The sequence below is a fragment of the Lissotriton helveticus genome, chromosome 11 (genome assembly GCF_964261635.1).
Source record: "Lissotriton helveticus chromosome 11, aLisHel1.1, whole genome shotgun sequence".
NCBI lineage: Eukaryota > Metazoa > Chordata > Amphibia > Caudata > Salamandridae > Lissotriton > Lissotriton helveticus.
The window spans coordinates 928,524,227-928,544,912 of NC_136072.1; the positions used below are offsets into that span (position 1 = coordinate 928,524,227).

The 20,686-nt window shown below is 44.0% G+C and overlaps 1 protein-coding gene across 1 annotated transcript in view; it reads right to left on the reverse strand.

The window, feature by feature from the left end:
• TBC1D10A (TBC1 domain family member 10A) overlaps nt 1–20,686 on the reverse strand; it is a 383,502-nt gene that overhangs the window by 109,097 nt on the left and 253,719 nt on the right. Inside the window, exon 4 of the mRNA XM_078667240.1 lies at nt 11,907–12,013. Coding sequence (XP_078523366.1) covers nt 11,907–12,013 — 107 coding nt within the window. The remainder of the gene's footprint in view (nt 1–11,906; nt 12,014–20,686) is intronic.

The window sequence follows — 20,686 nt, forward strand, 5'->3', positions numbered from 1 at the left end:
GTGATGGACGGAGCATCTGAATCAATCAAACACTCACACCCAGTCAATTGATCTGGGTTTAATCCATCACCGTTCTTTAGCCCACTCTGCCACCCCAGTTCGGACATGGCTATATGCAAATCAGTCTGACCCTGTGCCTCATGGGAACAGTCCAGCCCGAACTGCCAAGCCATGTCTTCCCTGGACCGGAAACAAGCTTCCGAGGACCGGTTTCTGGCATTCCAGCCGTCTTCAGCCCGGCTTGCTTGAATCCAGTGGCAAAGTGAGCAAGGGACTCACGTCTGAGCATACCCTGCCACACTTATGGCAGCCAAAAGCGGTACAAAAGGGGGTGGTGATGGATGGAGCATCTGAATCAATCAAACACTCACACCCAGTCAATTGATCTGGGTTTAATCCATCACCGTTGTTTAGCCCACTCTGCCACCCCAGTTCAGACATGGCCATATGCAAATCAGTCTGACCCTATATTTGGGCCTGGTGATTTGCCCTTTGCAGGTTCATTTACTGCTGTAAGCATTTTATAATGTCTATTGTGAACAGGTATTATCGTTATTTCTTGATTCTTCTTCAACTGTTTAGTAGTTACTTTTGGGTTGCGATGTTGATTACCATGCCCAAATATACTGTAGAAGTATGTTATCCAATCATCCTCTGAGATGGTAGTCTCAAGTGGGGTCCTGATATGCTACTAAGGCTTAGTTGATTCTTTGTCAAAAGGACTTTAGTACTTTATCTAGGGCCACTTGTGCTAATTAATGCATGTAGATTGAAGAGCTCCTTTCTTTTACTTGATTAGGGACTTACAACAGGATCTACCTTTTTTGGTTTCATCTGGTAAAATCTCTGAACGTATCGGGGCTTTTGAGAGATGTCCACTCCTCGTTAAACCAGCATAAGTTTTGGGAAGCCTTTGAGGCCATTTTTTTGTTGCCTCTGGATGTAGAAACGAGGAGGATGGCAGGTTATAGCAGCAATAAAACTTGTCAATATGCTTGTTCAGCATGTTCTCCAAATTTGCAGCAATTGGTCTGTTTCATCATTAAATCAGCCATTCATGTATTTTGACTTGCAGGGATTTTTATTCCACTTGACCCTGATGCAGCCTCCAAGGTTCCAGGAGTTGTTTAAATCCTGCCGGTCAATTTGTTGAAGAGATTTTCTTTCTCGTTGAGAACAAGGGTGTTATGGTCACTTTCAAGTTTCATTGGATCCTGAAATGTTCAACATGTACCACTTGTATGGTTTCAGGAAGATGCAATAGATTACTATGCATACACCTCTCACCTCATACATGGGTATTTGTGCTGCATCATTTTCATAAGAATTGAGTGCTGAAATCAGGCCTTCACTATAGCAGAAATGTTATAGAGTTAGTCCTTTGTGTCTTTTTCGGGAAAATTGTTTTTGACCGATAGGATGCCAAGAGTTGCTTTTAATTCAACAAATTCATCCATATGAGCATCAGTATTTATTTGCAGCAGGGAAATCAAGCAAGGTAATATCGCACATCACGATGTTGTCATGTACATTAGCCCACACTTTAGTGTTGAGAGAGTTTATGAACCATTCAGGTTATATGAAGTCCACTGCTGTTCCTAGTGTTTGATTCTGGTATGGTTAATATAGCAGGGACTCATTTGACAATCTTGCTGTGGAAGAAGTTTGCAAGGTTGTCACAGAGTCCCTCTGAGGGTGTGATGTGGTTTGTTGCAGTGGAGGGTTTTGAGAATTCCTTGACTATGTTCTAAGAGTTCTTTGATGTTGTTAGAGTTTGAGTCGATGCGTGAAGCTAGAGCAAATTTCTAATCCTCTTGCAGCTGTCAGTGGTAGAGGTTGAGGTCTGTCTTGAAGGAGGGCCTGTCGATGGTGTCCTTGCTTGTGCGCCATCTCTCTTAAAGTTGTTTACAGTATCGTTTAGCAGTTCTGAGGACTTCGGTGTACCAGCTTGCCTAATTGGGCGACCTTTTGTGTGGATTGTTGCAAATAGGGGTGATGCTGTCAGCGCAGTTTCTGATCCAGGTGTTGAAATATCTAACATTTTGGTCCAGGTTGCTGGAAGTGTTGAGGTGGGTGGTGTTGAGTGTATTGATCCATTTGTCCTGTGAGATTTTGCTCCAACTGCGATGAGGGGGTATTGAGTAGAGTGGGAAACGAGGTCTGTGGGCTGGTGATGTTGAAGTGGACAATGGATTTGGTGGTCCAGGTGAGTTCGGTGACATGGCTGTATTTGATGTGGTCGCTGGAGGTGCTGATGTGGTCTTGTATGTGGCTTGTGGTGTGTGGATTAGTGTTAGAAACCTAAAGAAGGCTTGAAGGATGTGTACCTGAATGCTGTTTTCCTACTCGCTCTTATATGGACGTCTTAGTTTAAATATCTTGTAGGCAAAAATAGCATAGTTCAGTTTTAACAATACCTACACCTTTTTTTAATCTTTATGCCCTTAGCTCTTTCTACTAAACATGCCCCATGCAGCTGGTCTAGCAGCGTGCATTACAAAACATATAACAGGAAAGCTGCTGGTTACAAGAATGCTAGGTTGTGGGGTTACCATGGCTATTCAAAGGAATGCTTGGATAGGGAAAACCTGTTTTACACAACCAATTTGTATCCTCCCTTGGTGGGTGTTAGCGGAGAGAGTAGCAGCGTGATGAGGCAATGGCTGGCCAGCTATAAGCCTATGACTTAGCCTGCCCGGATGTATCGATTTTGGATGTGGCAGGCGCTGGGAGGAGCAGAAGTGTAAAGAATGCAAAGTGATACCAGACCTGGAATTGTTATTGTTATTGTTATTGTTAATTCCGGCTTCTATAGCGCCAACTCACCGGCAGGTCTCAAGGCGCTTCTGACCGAAAAGGTAACAATTACATGATTGTCAGAAACAAAGAAGAGCAACATCATGTTTAGACCGAGCCCAACATATCCCTGAACAAAAAGGTTTTTAAAGTTTTTCTGAAACGGAGGAGATTACCCTCTTTACGGAGGGTTTCAGGTAGTTTATTCCAAATTTTTGGAATCAGAGCAGAGAAAGATCTCCCGCCTTTTGTGGCCAGCTTAAACCGGGGGCATACCAGGAGCTGGGCATCTGAGGACCTTAGTCTCCGTTCCGGATTATATAGCTCCAACCGTTCCTTTATGTACACAGGTGCTTGCCCATAGATTGCCTTATGGGCAATACACAGGCTTTTAAAAACAGACCTTTGTCCAATGGGCAGCCAATGGAGGCTCTGCAGCAGTGGTAAGGCATGGGATCGTCTTGGGAGTTTAAAAATAAGGCGTGCAGCATCGTTTAAAACCACCTGCAATCTACTGATCAGGATTTTTGGAAGGCCCAAGTAAAGGGCATTGCCGTAGTCCAGCCTTGAAATTATTGTGGCAGAGACTACGGTACGAAGCATAGACTGGGATAAAAGGGGGACTAACTTACGCAATTGTCTAATTAGACCATTGCAAGTGCCCACTACAGTGGAGATCTGACTGCACATTGAAAGTTCGCTGTCAATCTTGATACCCAGACTTTTCACCTTATCCGCTGGTGTGGGGGTTGGGCCTAATTCCTGGGGCCAATACAGGTCACTCCATGGAGAGCATGTGGATGATATAACTAGAACCTCTGTTTTTTCAGGATTGATCTTCAAAAGGTTCCTGGTCATCCAGCTCACAGTAAATCTTAGAACATCTTGCGCATAGGTCTGTGCCGGCACTGTGTTCTCTATGCTCAATAAAAGTTGGGTGTCGTCAGCGTAGTTAAATACGCGACATCCCATCTTTGCCAGGGAGCTTATCAATGGCTGCAGGTATAAGTTAAAAAGAAGTGGGGACAAAGCGGAACCTTGAGGGACCCCGCACTTCAAGTTCCCCACCTCCGATACCTTATCCCCCAACGAATGTAGTGCACTCTGCTACCACTGCCTGCACAGCCTTCTCATCTCTCCACAAACAAACCTGAGAGGTATTGGCCCAGAAATTGACGCGTTTCAGGCAACTACTCTGGGTTCCACTGCTCCAGCCTTGGGCGATGTGGTTCCGGCTCGGCTCCGTTAAACTTCAGGTTGGCGCAGCCCAGCCAAATCATCATACAGGGATCTGGGGAGCACAGATCACTTTAAAGCGTATCCTATTGACCCATATACCCGGCTGCTAAATTTCGAGGGGTTGCACCAGAACTCAGGACCAACAGCAGATGCGAACAGCTCCTAGGGTGCAAGTCAGTGCGTCAGTCCACACTCCTGTATGTATGTATGTATGTATGTATGTATGTGTCTTGTAAAGCGCACTGCTGCCCTGAGGCGTCGTTGCGCTGTAGACCGCTGGGGAACCCGTCCTGGCTATCCCTGTGAGATGGTCGCTACTGGGTATCTCCAAGGTGAAACCAGGCATCCCGGGCGAATGTGGGGGGCCGTTGTAGAGATGAGGCAAGCTAATGCCCAGAGTTGCCGAGTGTGATCCCTGGTTAGAGTAGGCACCGAGGCGAGAATTATCGAGTCCGCTGACCCTGGTCCACGACCCTGCCGCGTCGGGAATTGAACCCTGGTCCCGGGTCGTTCTCTGCTTCCGGGTCTGCCGCCTCTAACCAGTGAGCCACACCACTCCACTATAGCCGAGTGAGTCAGACACATGGCTTGCAGTTGCTGCAAGCTGGCTCCACTTTCTGCAGAGGACAGGGGGCAGTATAGGTCTATAAATTTCCTTAGTACAGAATCCCTCCCAGAGGCAGGGGTGAATTGTAGCTTGTCTGTTTGCGGTCTAATTCTGATATAATGCTCACCAAAACTCAGTGGAATAGATGGTCAGAAGTTACCCATGCTCCTCCATTTCTGCCATCATTTTCACATTAACTTGTAAAGTAGCAACTTGAAAATTATTTGGATTATGGATTGCAAATCCAGTTTTGATAACAATTCAAAATTTCTAAAATAAACTTCAAGTGCAGTGTGTAAACGAAAGAATTACATATAGTGGCAGTTGGGATGGAATGGGTATGAATAAGCAACTTGGCTTTCGTGTATTTACGGTTTACATTGTTGGAACAGAGCTCAGTGCTCAGGAACATAGATAATAAATTAATAAGAAAGGAAATTTAAACATTTCTGACAGAAGGGAACGCTAACCTATCTGTAACAAATATTCTGCAGCTGGAGATCATTTTCAATTCAAACTTAATGCATTATCCTGCTATCTACTGGTTGGGCTCAGAATAGCATCTACTTTACCCAAATGACATATCCACGTGCATGGGGAGCACCGGAGTTCAAAATGACTTATGAGGATAAAAGCCTGAAACCAACAGAGCAGTTGCCATCTTTAAACTGCATTTCCTTACACTGCATTTTAGTAAGGTAATGAAAAGGGTATTTGTAAGCAGAAATGGGTTAGACTATGCTACCATTCCTCTTCACCAGGAACATGTGAGGTTTGCATGCAAATCAAGATTAGTTTCATGCTGTTAAAGTACTGTTGCTGGTATTCACCCTTTTTTTCCAGCAAGGTGATTCTGTTCTAGTTCTGAATGCAGTCAATTGATTGTAAAGCAAAACATCCCCTTCTGTGGAGGTGGGGGGTGATGTGTGAGTAGAAGCAACTTTATTTCTTAATGCAATCTACCACACTAGATCCTTACTTAGACTGAATCTAAAATAAAGTTGTGCACAGTGAATACAAGAAACAAGGACTACGGATCAGAAATTGTGTTTGTGGGAGAAAGCTACGGTTGATGTTTTCTTTCTTGCGGTGTGAGCACCTGGTTTGCAGGAATGTACTTTTTACATAATGAGAGAAACTACTGTATGGACTGAACAATCCAGCATGGAATATTGGATCAACTAACAGAATTGTCCTCGGTTTGCACCACAAAACTGAAAAAGAGCTTTTGTGTTTCTCCTAACCCTTTAGCCCTGGCAACATAATACAAAGAGCACTTTGAATATTGCGTGTCTGCAGTGGTCTTTCTACTTTTGATTTGGGATCAGAGAAAAATGTGGTCACTCAACTGTTTAACTGGTATGAAAACGTTACTGCTTTGGCAATGAATCTTGTATAAGTGAGTATGACCACTCTGCCTGCATTTATTTGTACTAAATAACAAGAAAGAAAAGCCAATACTGATACATTATTCAAAGCAAATATTTCAAACCCAAATACAGACAACAGTTCAATATTCAGGACTGCTATTGAATAGCTGCTTATTCAAAAACGTTTTTCTTGAAAATGCACAATTTTAATTTAGTATTCAAGTTCAAAAGCAAAACATGAAAAAACAAAGGACATCAGGACACCAAATGGTACGGTAAAAACTCATCCAAACTAACACTCGTGAATCATCAGACATATCACATTCAAACCACTATCATTCAAACATTCAAACTGGATACCTCACACAACCTGGGGCTGGAATGAACCAGGTGGTAAAGTATAGGGTCTGCTCAAAAGTCAAAAAAGCATTCAATAAACTGACGAGTGCTTTTGGTGCTGCTTTGAATTGAAGACGCAGCAAGCTCGCCGGCGGTGGAGTTCGGTGTTTTGGACTGATTCACTCGTCCACGCCCAACCAACCCTTTTCCAATCATCCCTCCGTGCTGTGGCACTAGAAATTGCACGATTCTTTCAACCCCTGCACAGCAAGCCGACTCCATGGCATTAGTGAAATGAGGGCACCCCAACCTATTACTCAGGAGGTCACTCGTTGCAAAATGATATGAAAATTATTGCGACCCTATTGAATTACTAATGGTGCATTGTTTATAACTTTCTAGAATGCTTTTTTGACTTTGGAGTAGACCCTATACTTTACCACCTGGTTCATTCCAGCCCCAGGTTGTGTGAGGTATCCAGTTTGAATGTTTGAATGATAGTGGTTTGAATGTGATATGTCTGATGATTCACGAGTGTTAGTTTGGATGAGTTTTTACCGTACCATTTGGTGTCCTGATGTCCTTTGTTTTTTCATGTTTTGCTTTTGAACTTGAATACTAAATTAAAATTGTGCATTTTCAAGAAAAACTTTTTTGAATAAACAGCTATTCAATAGCAGTCCTGAATATTGAACTGTTGTCTGTATTTGGGTTTGAAATATTGGCTTTGAATAATGTATCAGTATTGGCTTTTCTTTCTTGTTATTTAGTTGATTGGGCTCAGCCTTACTGATTAGAGCCAACCCCTTTTGTTATAAATGCATTTATTTGTAGCCACAGCTGTTATACTCTTATTCAGTGAATATAATTTAGTAAACAAACTCATGTAATATGAACTAAAAAGCTACCTTCAATGTCAAGTGTTTAAGTGACCACTAGCAGACTGGTTCAAAATGAGGTGCCATCAGACAAGCAAGCACTGCGTTCAGGTTCCACACAAGGGGCCATGTGTGACATGGTGTAATGATCCGATCTGGACTCTCCAAACAGGTGTGAATGAGTGGAGCAGGTATCTTTTAACCTTAAATATGATATCAGAACTGCCAAATGTGCTATAATGGATGTATAATTACGTATGCATCCAGCAGAAGAAACAAATTTAGAAATGTATATTGCATGGAACTGAACGCAATATCTGGTTCTGCTACTGTATGCATCGCTTTCACTTCACTTCTAGCCTCTTACAGAATGATTAAGTATATTTGCTGGAAACTTAAGTAACCAAACTTTAGAATTTCAGGAACAGTGCTGCCAGGTTCAGTGACTTGGGCACTAACTTAACCCTAGAACATTGCTAAATTTGCTAGAGAACTCTTGTGCTTGGTCTCAACATATTCATAAAGTTGGTGAGATTGTTATGGTACATTATAATTTGGTAGTGGAAGAACCAGGGGTGTCTGGTCCATTCTGGTGCTATTGAAATTGGTGTCATGTTGGAAATGACCTCGGACCTGGGGATCTGGGTTCGAGTCTCGGTAACGACGCCAAAACCTCCTGTGATTCTGGGCAAATCACAATCTCTCTGAGCCTAAAAATGAATGTGTGTCCTCATGTAACGTAACTGGTGATATGTAAAGCGCTCTAATACCTGATTCAGTTCGGGTCTAGTTCGCGCTATATCAAACTCTGCAACAAAAAAAAAAAGCATAATTCTTAAACACCAATGGCTTTGGGAGGACGAGTGAGCAACTGTCCTTTAAAAACTGCTCATAAGGCACTGCTTTTCGATCCAGAATGCAGATTCATTAACATGCAATCCCTGCATTTTTGGTTTCTGTTTGTTGCATGCAAGTCAATTTATGGAACCTCCCATTCTCAGAATATGCTCAGAGGAATGACCTGATCTAATTACCTCATCTTGAATGTCTTCTAACTCGCTGCTGAGTTTATCTTTGAGATCACTGTGGTCTCCTTCCATGATGTAATGATTCAAATGAATGCTTTTCTTGATCACACAGTACTATATGGTCTGTGCATAGTGAAAGAGCGGACCGGTTAATCAAATCTGCTGCACTATGAAATGCTTTCATAGCTACACCAATTCTCAACAATGCTATAATGATTAAATCCTTCAAACATACTTCCCAATCTGAATGAAGCATCCATGGTGGCCATCACTGTGGGGACTGGTCTTAGAAGGATCTGCTGCTAACAGGTGTTTCCAGTACATCGGAGTAGAATGTTCTGCATGAGAGTCTCGTACTAATTAGAGCACTTAAGGCCCTCCTTCTTAGCCCTGGTGTCTTGTGGGCTTTGTGGTCCTCTCAGCCCCTCCGTGTAGCAGCCAAACATCAAAAGTAACACATTTCCTGCCACTCATTTGGTGTGCATGGAAAAGAGGAAGCCACATCATTGCCTAGAATAAGTTACTATCTGGTAACCATTAACCTCTTCCATGCGCATGACGAGCTGAGCTCGTCATGAGTTGCGCCGCTCGCATGCTCATGACGAGCTCAGCTCGTCATGTAACGCGGCTTTTCGCAAAAAGCCGCACAGCGTGAAAATAGCTGCCGCACGCATGCGGTTAATGGACTGACCTAATATGGTCTTTTAATCCAAATACAGGTGGTAATCGATTGCCCTTCTGGCTATAACCCAATAGGAGAAATCCTTCTGGTATAACCCAGTAGGAGAAATTCAAGTACTTGTTTCCATTAAACACTACCACAAGTCAGATTTCATCCCACTTACTAACGAGCTCAATAAACAAGGCTGCGCTTATCAGTGGAGAACACTGCATTAAGCAGAGTTCTATAACTGCTACAAATCACATCAATCTTTTTGCTTGCTCTATCTAGAAGGGACTTGTAGATTGAATTAATGGACCTCTTCTGGGACGTAGTGACATCATGGAATCTGGTACTGTACTGGTAGAGTCCAGGGCAACACTGATCTTTGAGTAGCTGGCATGTCAAAGGTGTTAGATCCTATATGTACAACTTGTGGCAGCACTAGAAGACAGAACTTCATTACTTACCTGTACTAATAGTTGTGCAGCTTCAAACTTCTAGATTCACATGCTCGGCTGTATTTTGCGATCAAGTGATTGGGTAAAAAAAACTTTTTCCAGAAATATATCAAATAAAGTTATACTTTTGGGTATCCTTGACTGGCAAAGCCAATTAGCATCCACTAATGACAACTGTAAGCCCACAATGGCCCAACAATTGGATACATTGATAGATTATTTTTTCCAGTGGTGGATTCTGAAACAAGAATAGTTTTCCTCTGAAGAGGGGTGAGTGTTTCCACCAAAAAACAAATCACCTTCAATCTGCACACAATGTTGTACAGCTTTTTGTTAGCATACCTAGAAGCTTATCTCATGGGATGAGAATAAGCGTTCTGATTAGGAGACACAGTCCGCAGATGTTGAGTCGTCTTGGCAATAATTACAAATCTGCAGTTTCTCTCCCAGAAAAACCAAAAGCAAGCCCTGCGTATTCGAAGATTATTCCAGCACTGGCGTGAGCAGTGACATCTTTGTTGTGTCTTTGATATATTGGGTGTCATAAGTACGTGCGAACTGTGTTAATGTTGCAGGAGGATGATGCTTAGTAAAGCAAGCTTCCTCTATTGGTATTTTGTGACCTTGGAATAGTATTGAAGCTGCTGCAACTAAAAATTGCATTATTTTTCAGCGCCATTACATTTTTGGGGGCACCAAAACTCTTAGTAAATTTTTCTGTGCCAAACGTGGTGATGCACCCAAGGGTTTCAACGAGGCTTTGAACGAAACTGTGTCCTTTTCCATTAGCAGTTGAGAAACGTTTTTCCAAGCTGGTTCAGATGTCTTTTCGACATGGAATTGAAAAAGCTTTTTTTCAGCAAAGCACGACTTGGAGCTTCTGCTCAGGAACCCTTATCTTTCTAGGTTAGAATACCCGAATCATATTTCTGCAGTGAGGCCAAAAACAGCAAAGCCAAAAGCGTCATTAAGGCATGTGTGTGGTTTTTATCACTTTATGTATGCCTGCATCCCTATGGCCTCCTTTTATGCAGGTTGTAGACTTTTTGCATTGTCCAGTTGAGAATTTGGTCTTGCTCATGTTACCTTTCATTTTACAGAACTGTACTTTGGAAGTCTTTGTTAATATTGGAGTTTTTGATTTTGGAGTGGGTAGTCTGATTCTACTGTGCAGGTTCAGAAAACAGATTACAATCGGTCTTCAGGCACAGCACCATAGCATTTGATTACCATTGTTTTTTTCTTCTCAGTTTTTATGGTAAGATTAGGGATTAACTGTGCATAAACTAAAACCGAGATTTAATATAGTCCCATTTAATAAATAACTTTCACACCTTGTGACATCGACTCAGAAGTATCAAGGCTGACACTTCAGCTCAACTTAAACATGGTTGTGTGCATTCTCAACCTCGAAAAAAGAGACGAACAGCATATACTGAACAACGGTTGAGACAGCCTCATAGCACTTGTTCCGCAGAGTCCATAACAGCCGAGGTGGAAATACCAGTCACCCACAACCGGTGTCCTGACTTGAGGATGCGATAACTAACATAAGGCAACAGTGCTTCTAAAAGCATTGGAGTAAAAAACAACCTGAAGATGGCATCTGCAGCGAAGAGGATTATGGCTGCTAACCTGTCTGCAGTCAACGTCCACAACAGATAGTTGGCAAAACATGCACAGCATGAAATCCACCATAGTGTCCTGCTGAAAAAAGTTAGATTACCAAACACAAGGATGGCCATTTCCACCCTGGTTGGAGGCTCTTCGAAAGCATAGCAGCCAAATGGAAGAAATAAGATTGTAGACTGGCAAAGGAGTCCTAGCCATGCAGGGAGCAGGTTGACAATTTGACAGGCAACCCTAGATACTAGCATGGAAAATGATGAATATAAGATCGGTATACTGCTTCACTTGCAGTTCCTCAATGGGCTCAATTTCTGGTCAAGGACATTGGATTCTAGCATGCTCTGAGGGAAGACGTCAAGATGGATGAAAAGAGAAGATAAAAGTATGTGTCCATTAAACTCTTGAAGATGGAAACAATATCGCTCTTTTTCTGTTGCCCATTCCTGTGCCTCAGACCACCTCCAAGGTTTCATAGAGATCAGTACCTGCCTATGCAGGTCTGTCCCACAACCGTACATGAGATGCAACAGGCTGCAACTAAATCAGGGAACACTGTCTGTACAAAGGCAGTCTAAATCCAGGGAACATTCGAATGTTTATGTAAATGGCATAGGGCATGAAGTCTCTACAATGCAGGTAAAACATCTACCTTTTAGAAGGGCACTTGCACACCCTTTGCAACCACTATAAAGTTTGAAAGTGATGCAGTGCCCCTCGACAGTGATTTACAAACTTTGTTACTAAGCAACTGAATGACTTATTCTAATGTATTATGCCCAATTATCCCCAACAGTCTTCCCAAACACCGAAAACACACTCATAGCTTGACAACAATTCTGTAGAGGTCTGTATCTTCACCTAAGACCAACAGATGCCAGAATGAATGCTTGTTGCTTACCCATGGCCTCCACGTGCCACAAACATTTCATGAAAGGGAAACTGGCGATGGAGATCTCGCTCAATCACATCTACCCATTTTGGGTCCCCTGCCATGATGTCCAGATCCTGCGAGACAAAGAGAGAGAGCAGATAAGAGATGGATGAAAACAATGAGAAAAACACAAAGAGCAAAAACACATGTGAGATTAAAGGAAACCATATGGAAAGTCAAAGAGTTAAGAAGAAGGTAAGCCAGTGCACGAGTCTGGGGGAACATACGTTAGCAGGAAGCCAAACGGGACATGAAAATGGCAGTTACCAGTATGCAAAAACAAGTGAGGTGCATGTGAAAGAAAAGATCACCTTTTTTCCCCTGTGTCTGGATGAAAATTCCAAATGACGGTTATCAGGTGAGAAAGAAAAGGTGACTTGCGTGTAGCAATACTCAAGGGCTTGAATCGAACAGCTGTTGAACATTATCTAGGTGGGGGAACCACTGGAGCAGCACATTTGTTCCACTGGTATGCATTTTTTTGACACCATAATGGTTAGACTGAAAAAGCGGCTCAACATTATACAGTTATCAAAGGGTTCAGATCCCAGACAACCATCTTGGTTTCCATGTAACCATCCGCAGTCGAATAAAGTTTCAAGTAATGTGGCGATCGTCACCTGGGGCGGGGGGATATGTCAGGTGGTGGGGGGCGAACAGGAAAGGGGTTAATGGGGGATGCAGACAATTGAAGCATCGTGCATGCTCCACAAGGGGTTTCCATGGAACGAGCGGAGCGTGTGGGCGTCTCTGCTAGGACCCACACACATACAACGGGCTTTGAAGACCTTAGCGCTGACCTTGTCTAACTTTGTGGTGCTCCTAGGCAACATTCCCACAGTTTACATTTGCACCCCAACTACCTTCCTTGTTGCGAAATGTGACCAAAGACTGCTTGGTTAATAGTAGTTATTCATATAGAACACATACACGTCAGATGATCTATTTGGGTGCCTGTTTAAAATCATTATGTTCCTGTACCTCTGGGTCGTAAGCGAGGCGATAAACGAAGGAGGGAGGCGGCAGTCTCTCAGGGGGTGTGGGCCTATTCAGCAGTACCCCATGGAACCCAGACGCTAAAGTTCTCATTTCAGCTTCACCAGCGGCACAAACTGTAAATCCAGGCAAATCTTGAAATCCTGTGTGTTTCAGTTTCCTCACAAGGGATTGGAAAGGATTAGAAACCGGTAAAAGCGCACAAAAATACTTCATATTTCACAGTCAGCTTTAACCTTTAGCGAAGGTGCACATGATTAAAAGACCTAAAACGCGGACATCACCACTTTAAAATGATCTTAGGAATTTTAAAGTAAGTTTAAAAAATACAAGCACCATACCTGCTAACTCACACGACGCCACTGTATGATACACCATACAGGCTCCCATAGCAGGGTCTCCGGGTGAGGAGCCGGTATCACACGGTGTCAGGGAAAACAAGCTGAAAACCACTGGTTTTCCAGGTCGTTTTCATAAGCTTTTAAATGCTCAAGTCTATTAAGGCACGTGAATACACCCCAGGACCTAGGCACCTGCCTCAGGAAGCTTTTTTGCTCGGAGAGACTTTAGTAGGTGAGTTTTCAAAGTGCTGCTGGCTGGCCTAGAGCTTGCGTTCACGTGAGAGTGCACGTGCGCAGCCATCGTCTTTCACGGGTCATTAGCACCACTCGGCCACACGTCTTTTGGCTCCTGCCATGTCACCCACCATCTGTCTCTTCCTGTCACGGGTCATTAAGTGCATGCTTCTTCTCGTCCCCTTCGTATGATGCTTTTCATCTCTCCAGACACCCCGTTGCATCCCTCCCTCAACCGTTCTTCCGTTGTATATTTGTAATTAATTCTTTGAAAAAAAGTATTTGCGCTATTTTATTTAATTTTTGGAACACTTGAGTTCATGCGTGCTTACGTCATCACACTTGCGCACACACGCTGGGGCAGAATCATGCTCTAACCTCCATGTTTAATGAAATTGTTTATTTCCCAGTCATTCTTTAAAAAAAAAAAAGGGTTTGGGCTACTTTATTTAATTTTGGAAACACGTGCGCTCATGCGTGCTTACGTCATCACACTTGGGCACACACGCTGGGGCAGAATCATGCTCTAACCTCCATGTTTAATGAAATTGTTTATTTCCCAGTCATTCTTTTAAAAAAAGGATTTGCGCTACTTTATTTAATTTTGGAAACACGTGCACTCATGCGTGCTTACATCATCTCACTTGCGCACACAAGCCGGGGCAGAATCATGCTCTAACCTCAGTGTTTAATGAAATCGTTTATTTCCCAGTCATTGAAGTAATGGCAGTTATCATTTCTACACCGTGCAGTCTGAGACAGCCAGCTGGAACATGAAACTGCTGCTGGTACAGTGTATCGTCTTTTCAAACTTTTGCCACCATGGCACCCCCAAGCAGACAGGATCGGCCAAAGTCCGGTGGTCCTCCACTCTCAGGCGGGATGGCAAGTGCACGCTCTACTCGTGCTGCTGTTTTTTAAAATCGCGCCGCTCCTCACAGAGTGCCCCTCGCCCATCACAGAGCGCGTCTCTTTATCGCTCTCTTTATATGGCACTGCTCCTCCGGTCTGTCAGCTTATCCTCTTTGATGTAGGAGTCTAACATCCGCCGAACTCTAGTGTGTATCGTGGACGTTGAGAGTTTTGGTGGGCGAGGGCAGATGTTGCACAGGCCATGGGAGAGGCAAGGCAACGTGAAATGAGCACACAGGTGCGAAGGGATGTGTGGGAGATAAGCTTCAAGTGGTAGAAAGTGTATGTGTGATTTCGAGAGCAGCACATTACCAATGCATTTTTGCTGTGCTGATTGCAGAGAGCAAAATACACAAGATGATGGACGGAATGTTGCACAATGGCAAAACATTCATCCCCAGTCACAGATCTGGGCTTAATCCATCGGTATTTTGCTCACCAAGCCACCCCAGTTCAGCCATGGCCATATGCAAATCAGTCTTGACCCTGTGCCTCATGGGAACAGTCCAGACCGAACTGCCAAGCCATGTCTTTCCTGGACCGGAATCAAGCATCCTAGTACCGATTTCTGGCTATCAGCAGTCTTCAGCCAGGATAGCTTGACTCCAGTGGCTTACTGAGCACGGGACCCACGTCTGGGCGTACCCTTCCCACATAGGGTGAACAGCAAAATACACAAGATGATGGACGGAATGTTGCACAATGGCAAAACATTCACCCCCAGTCACAGATCTGGGTTTAATTCATCGTTATTTTGCTCACCAAGCCACCCCAGTTCAGACATGGCAGTTCGGGCTGGACTGTTTCCATGAGGCACAGGGTTAAGGCTGGTTTGCATATGGCCATGTCTGAGCTGGGGTGGTGTGGAGTGCAAAAAAACGATGGATTTAGGCCCAGATCTCTGTACTGGGATGAATGTACGACATTGTTCTGCATTCTGTCCATCAACTGTTGTTTTTGCATTTGTCACCCCGAGTGGGACTGGTATGCTCAGACGTGAGTCCCGTGCTCTCCACACCACTGGAGTCAAGCTATCCTGGCTGATGACGGCTGACAGCCAGAAGACGGTCCTAGGATGCTTGATTCTGGTCCAGGGAAGACATGGCTTGGCAGTTCCGGCTGGACTGTTCCCATGAGGCACAGAGTCAAGGCTGATTTGTATATGGCCATGTCTGAACTGGGGTGGTGTGGAGTGCAAAAAAACGATGGATTTAGGCCCAGATCTCTGTACTGGGATGAATGTACGACATTGTTCTGCATTCTGTCCATCAACTGTTGTTTTTGCATTTGTCACCCCGAGTGGGACTGGTATGCTCAGACGTGAGTCCCGTGCTCTCCACACCACTGGATTCAAGCTATCCTGGCTGATGACGGCTGACAGCCAGACACCGGTCCTAGGATGCTTGATTCCGGTCCAGGGAAGACATGGCTTGGCAGTTTGGGCTGGACTGTTCCCATGAGGCACAGGGTCAAGGCTGATTTGCATATGGCCATGCCTGAACTGGGGTGGTGTGGAATGCAAAAAAACGATGGATTTTGGCCCAGATCTCTATACTGGGGTGAATGTATGACATTGTTCTGCATTCTGTCCATCAACTGTTGTTTTTGCTGATTGCAGAGAGAAAAACAAAGACCAGGATGGCGTCATCAATGAAAGTTAGACTGGGTTTGATTGCTTCCCTCGCACACACGCTGTTCCACCGTTTGTTCCTCATTTGCTTTGCTCACTGCAACAATGATTTTTTCTATTTTTTTTAGAAAAGCTGCATACAATGAACCAGGGCAGTTTGCTTTTCTTTTTCTTGGCTTCAAACTTCTTTGTTTCGATGAATGCAATGATTTAAACGATGGTGTTGCTGTAAGTAGTGATATATATGGAAGAAACACGCCTAGACATCAACCAGAACCCAGGGATATTAAGATTATAAAAGACACATTATTTAAAAAGCAACAAATGTCGATGTTGCAACAAGGTCAGGTCTATATGGTTCCTGCACATGATTGTCTGTTGTATTGAGATTTTAAAGCCATGCTAGCCTTAAGCCTTGTTTTGGAAAGGGGCCCCGGACGGGTTTTTGTGCGGGTTACGAGGTAGCATTAAAAAGTGCCTCGTAAGTACTTCTCGGCACGAGGCCTCGCCCCTACTCCTCACACGGCGAGATTATTCTTCAAGTTGGCAGGTATTAAGCACAACATTTCAGATATTATGAGCTATATATACTTTCCCGCGTTTGTGGTTTTCATTTTAGAAGACAATATATGCAGGAAGCTACTGTAGCTACATAACAGCCCCACTAGGTGACACTGGTGGCTAATCTTTACACATTACTGTTCCTTATTCAGAAAGTAAACATTACTTCGCACTTTCGGTCCTTCCAAGTGCATGCTGGAGTCCTGCGTTTCTTCCTAATGCAACTAAATTCATAAAGTTTTTATTGAAGCCAATGCCGCCAAAAAGAGTATTCGGGGTACACAAATGAAGCCCGAGTTTATTTCCCTTCGGTCGATCGAGGGGCACGCGACCTGTCTGAAACAGACACTCAACCTTGTAATGTATGTTCCACGGCTGATTTTGCACTACAGTTCCACCTCTGCTCTAAATTAGGTAGAGGGTCAAACCTAGCACAACTCTGAGGTAACATGGAGGTAAAGCACAGCTGGTCTGCCTGCAGAGCATCAGCAGCAATCAACCTCTTTCCACCCTAGCTGGTATCCGCTCCAGGCACGCAGTCCAGCCTTCGGGCTGCCATGTCTCCTTGGAACTGGTGTGCCACCGAGACAGGTAACAACCCATACTTGTGAATGGAAGGAGGCATCTGTGCGCAAAATACCACTTATGGTGCACATGAACATGATAGGGTTGCTGTCCACGTTAAAGCGTAGGTTCAAGCAGTGGAAGAGTGACTGGCCAGCTGAAGATGGGCAGGTGGCGCAGCCCCGAGATGATGACGTCAGCTGGTGAGCTGAAGATGGGCAGGTGGCGCAGCCTCAAGATGATGACGCGGTACAAAAGGGGTGGTGATGTACTGTCACCGGTCCTCGGAAGCTTGTTTCCGGTCCAGGGAAGGCATGGCTTGGCAGTTCGGGCTGGACTGTTCCCATGAGGCACAGGGTCAGACTGATTTGCATATTGCCATGTCTGAAATGGGGTGGCTGAGTGGACTAAAGAACGGTGATGGATTAAACCCAGATCTGTTGACTGGGTGTGAGGGTTTGATTGGTTCAGATGCTCCGGCCATCATCACCCCCTTTTGTACCCCTCAAGATGATGACGTCAGCTGGTGAGCTGAAGATGGGCAGGTGGCGTCCGCCTTGTCGACATTGAGTTTCAGAAACTCAGCAGCATAATGAAAACAGTTCACGTGGGAAAATGTTTGGGGCTGCTTACTTTTAACAACATTTGGGTGTGATAGGCTCCCTGTGAGCATCAGGAGTGATACTTTGAGATCTAATATGTGCGACGATGCTGTAGTATTCTGAGTTTAGTGTTTATGTTACTGCACTTCTCTGCATCTAGCTACTCAGCCAGTGTGTGTGTTCCAGGTTAGAATGTGAGTGTGATTGACATGGATGGAATGCTTGTGTGACTGGTATGAGGGTTGGCAGTTGGAGTATGGGCTGAGTAGCTAAGAGGCTGCTCCTGGTGGGGCTGCTTGTTCCAGCATAATGCTTCCTGTAACTATCTATGGCTGAATAAACCTACTTCACAACTCTACCTCATCTGTCTCGGCTACATCATTTATGTATGTATGGACCAACATACTACAATATTCTTGGCGATGATCTGGAGACTTTCCTGCGCAAAATATGCCTATTTACAAGAGTTGGGAGTATCCTGCAACTGAAGTGGAACAAGCATCTATCATCACAAAGTAAGGAGTCACTACAAGCACGAAAAGTAGCCCCACCAGTGCCGAACACACCAGGCAGCCCCAGCAAAAGCGTGCTGTTGTGTCATCTCAGTGTCATCAACTTCAAGAAATTCGACATCAAAGCTGTCTACGTTTCTAAGATGAACCAATTCATTCAAAAATGATACAAGATGAAAAACCAACGTCAAAGCTCCCACTACTAATGGAGAATGTACCTAAGTAATCAAGGTAATTGGTGACTGCCTGTGTTTTTGATCTAGTGCTATGTAATAGACTCGACTCGTCTCTACATAGGATGTTGGATTTATAAATTATTTTGTGTTCTCCTCGTGCTAGCGCTGTACCTGTGTGGGAATCATTGGTGACTTTTTCTGCTAAATTACCCACTCGCGCTTTGACATTTTTATGGTTGTTAACAATACTGTTCACGGAGTTTCTGCAACATTAAAAGGAGATCGACATTGTTACTATAATGAGATTTTTAAAAGAAGTTTGATGACTTCGTGGTTGGCAGCAAGTTCTGGTTGCAATGACAGTTGTATTTCGTTTGAAAGTTCAAATCTAGCCATGTGAAACTGACCTTGTCTAAGGCGCGGAGCTCTTCACAAGGCTACCATGACGTCTTGGGTGTTCTGGAGTTTGATGCTGCATGTGTACGTTTTGCAGCAGGAGCGCGCCGTGAGCCCCCCGGCTTGCGTCACCTGAGCGTGCCTCCATCTTGGGTTTTCCACGAGCAAGCATCCGTCGGAGTCCAAGTCACCGCATTTTCAAGCAAGCATTTGGTTTGGGCAAAGTATTTTCCTTTCAGGAAACGGGACATTTTTACACCGGATTTTGCGCAGTTATGCCTCGGATGTGTTTCTCCGAGGTGTTGACCTTTCAGGGATCCTGCCTTCATAGTACTGTTTTGCCAGCTTCGCAAGCAAAGTTCTCTTCCGCCAGCAAGGTACTGTTTTTCAATTTTATGGTTTTGGCCTCGTGTGCTTGAAGCTCTGCTCCGTTCAACGTGGAACTCTTTATTTATGTTTTACCTTCATGACATCGTGTGTGGTACAGTTTATCATTGTATCGCATATGGTTTTTAGTTGCCAGTTCGTTGGGGAATTCAAAGCCTTTCTTCGTGCTGCAAAGTTCTTGGGAATGTACCTTGGAGAAGATTCTTCTAATTGTCATGTAAACCTTTTCAAGGGCCTGCTTTTCATCCCGGTGACAGGCACACCTATTACTATTGTTATTCTACTAGCATGTTTTCTTAACTTATTACTGTGGTTAATCTACAAGCATGTTCTTTTTAACTTTCACATTAACCTACGAGCATGTTTATTCTTGAAGAAATGTTTAAGTAATGTGTGTGCAATTTATCTGACATGACATTTCTTGTGTGTGATAAGGGTTCTCTCACCCTCATTTTTGTGTTTAGTTTAGTTCATGAGTTCTCTTACTCATGCTTGCGCAAAAGTTTTGGCTAAAGGTTCTCTCACCCTCATTTGCAGTTTTGGTTGAGGGTTCTCTCACCCTCATTTGCATCACTGTATCCCTGTGTTTGGGATGGGTTTAGGTTGTAATCCTATTTTTTCCTCATGTTAACCCTCATGTCTGGGTTATTGGGTTCTTGTCTTTGTTTAGGACTTTTACCTTCTCTACCTGTGTTGGACACCTTGTTGTACGTCTTGCGTGCATGTCGCACTGTGCGAATTTCTCTTTTGTGTCCAGTGTGTAAGACGCCAAGTGCATCACATTTTCGTTTGTGTGTAGTCATTATTTGGCTCACTTTGTCTTGTGTAAGCTGGTTGTGCTTCACTCCTTACCTATGTGTTGGTTTGACACATCGTGCTGCACCTTCTTGTGCCGCGTGTGTTCTCAGGTCTGTCCTTTGTAACACATTCATTTATGAGTAGCCTCATATTTTCAGTGTTCCTCACATGAGGAGTGGAATTTTGCCACATATTTTCAGTGTTCCTCACATGAGGAGTGGAATTTTTGCCACATTGTGCTGCACTATCTTGTGCTGCTTGTGTTCTTAGGTATGTCCTCTGTTACACCTTCATTCATGGGTAGCCCCATATTTTTAGTGTTCCTCACATGAGGAGTGGAATTGTTTTGCCACATTTTGCTGCACCTTCCCGTGCTGCGTGTGTTTTCTTGGGTTTGTCCCTCGTTACACCTTCACTTATGGGTTAGTCCCATGTTTTCTTAGTTCCTCTCTTGAGGAGTGGCTTTTGTTTGCCACTGTCTACCTTCGTGAAGACGTTTTCTTCACGTTAGGTCTTGCTCACTTGTTGTTTGTGAGTTCGTCTCTCATATTTCATTTTTCTTTTTCTTCAGTATTGAAGGAGGAGGATGGTGTCAGTGTTAGTATTTACTGTCTCCTTCTTCCTTCTTTCCTGGCTTT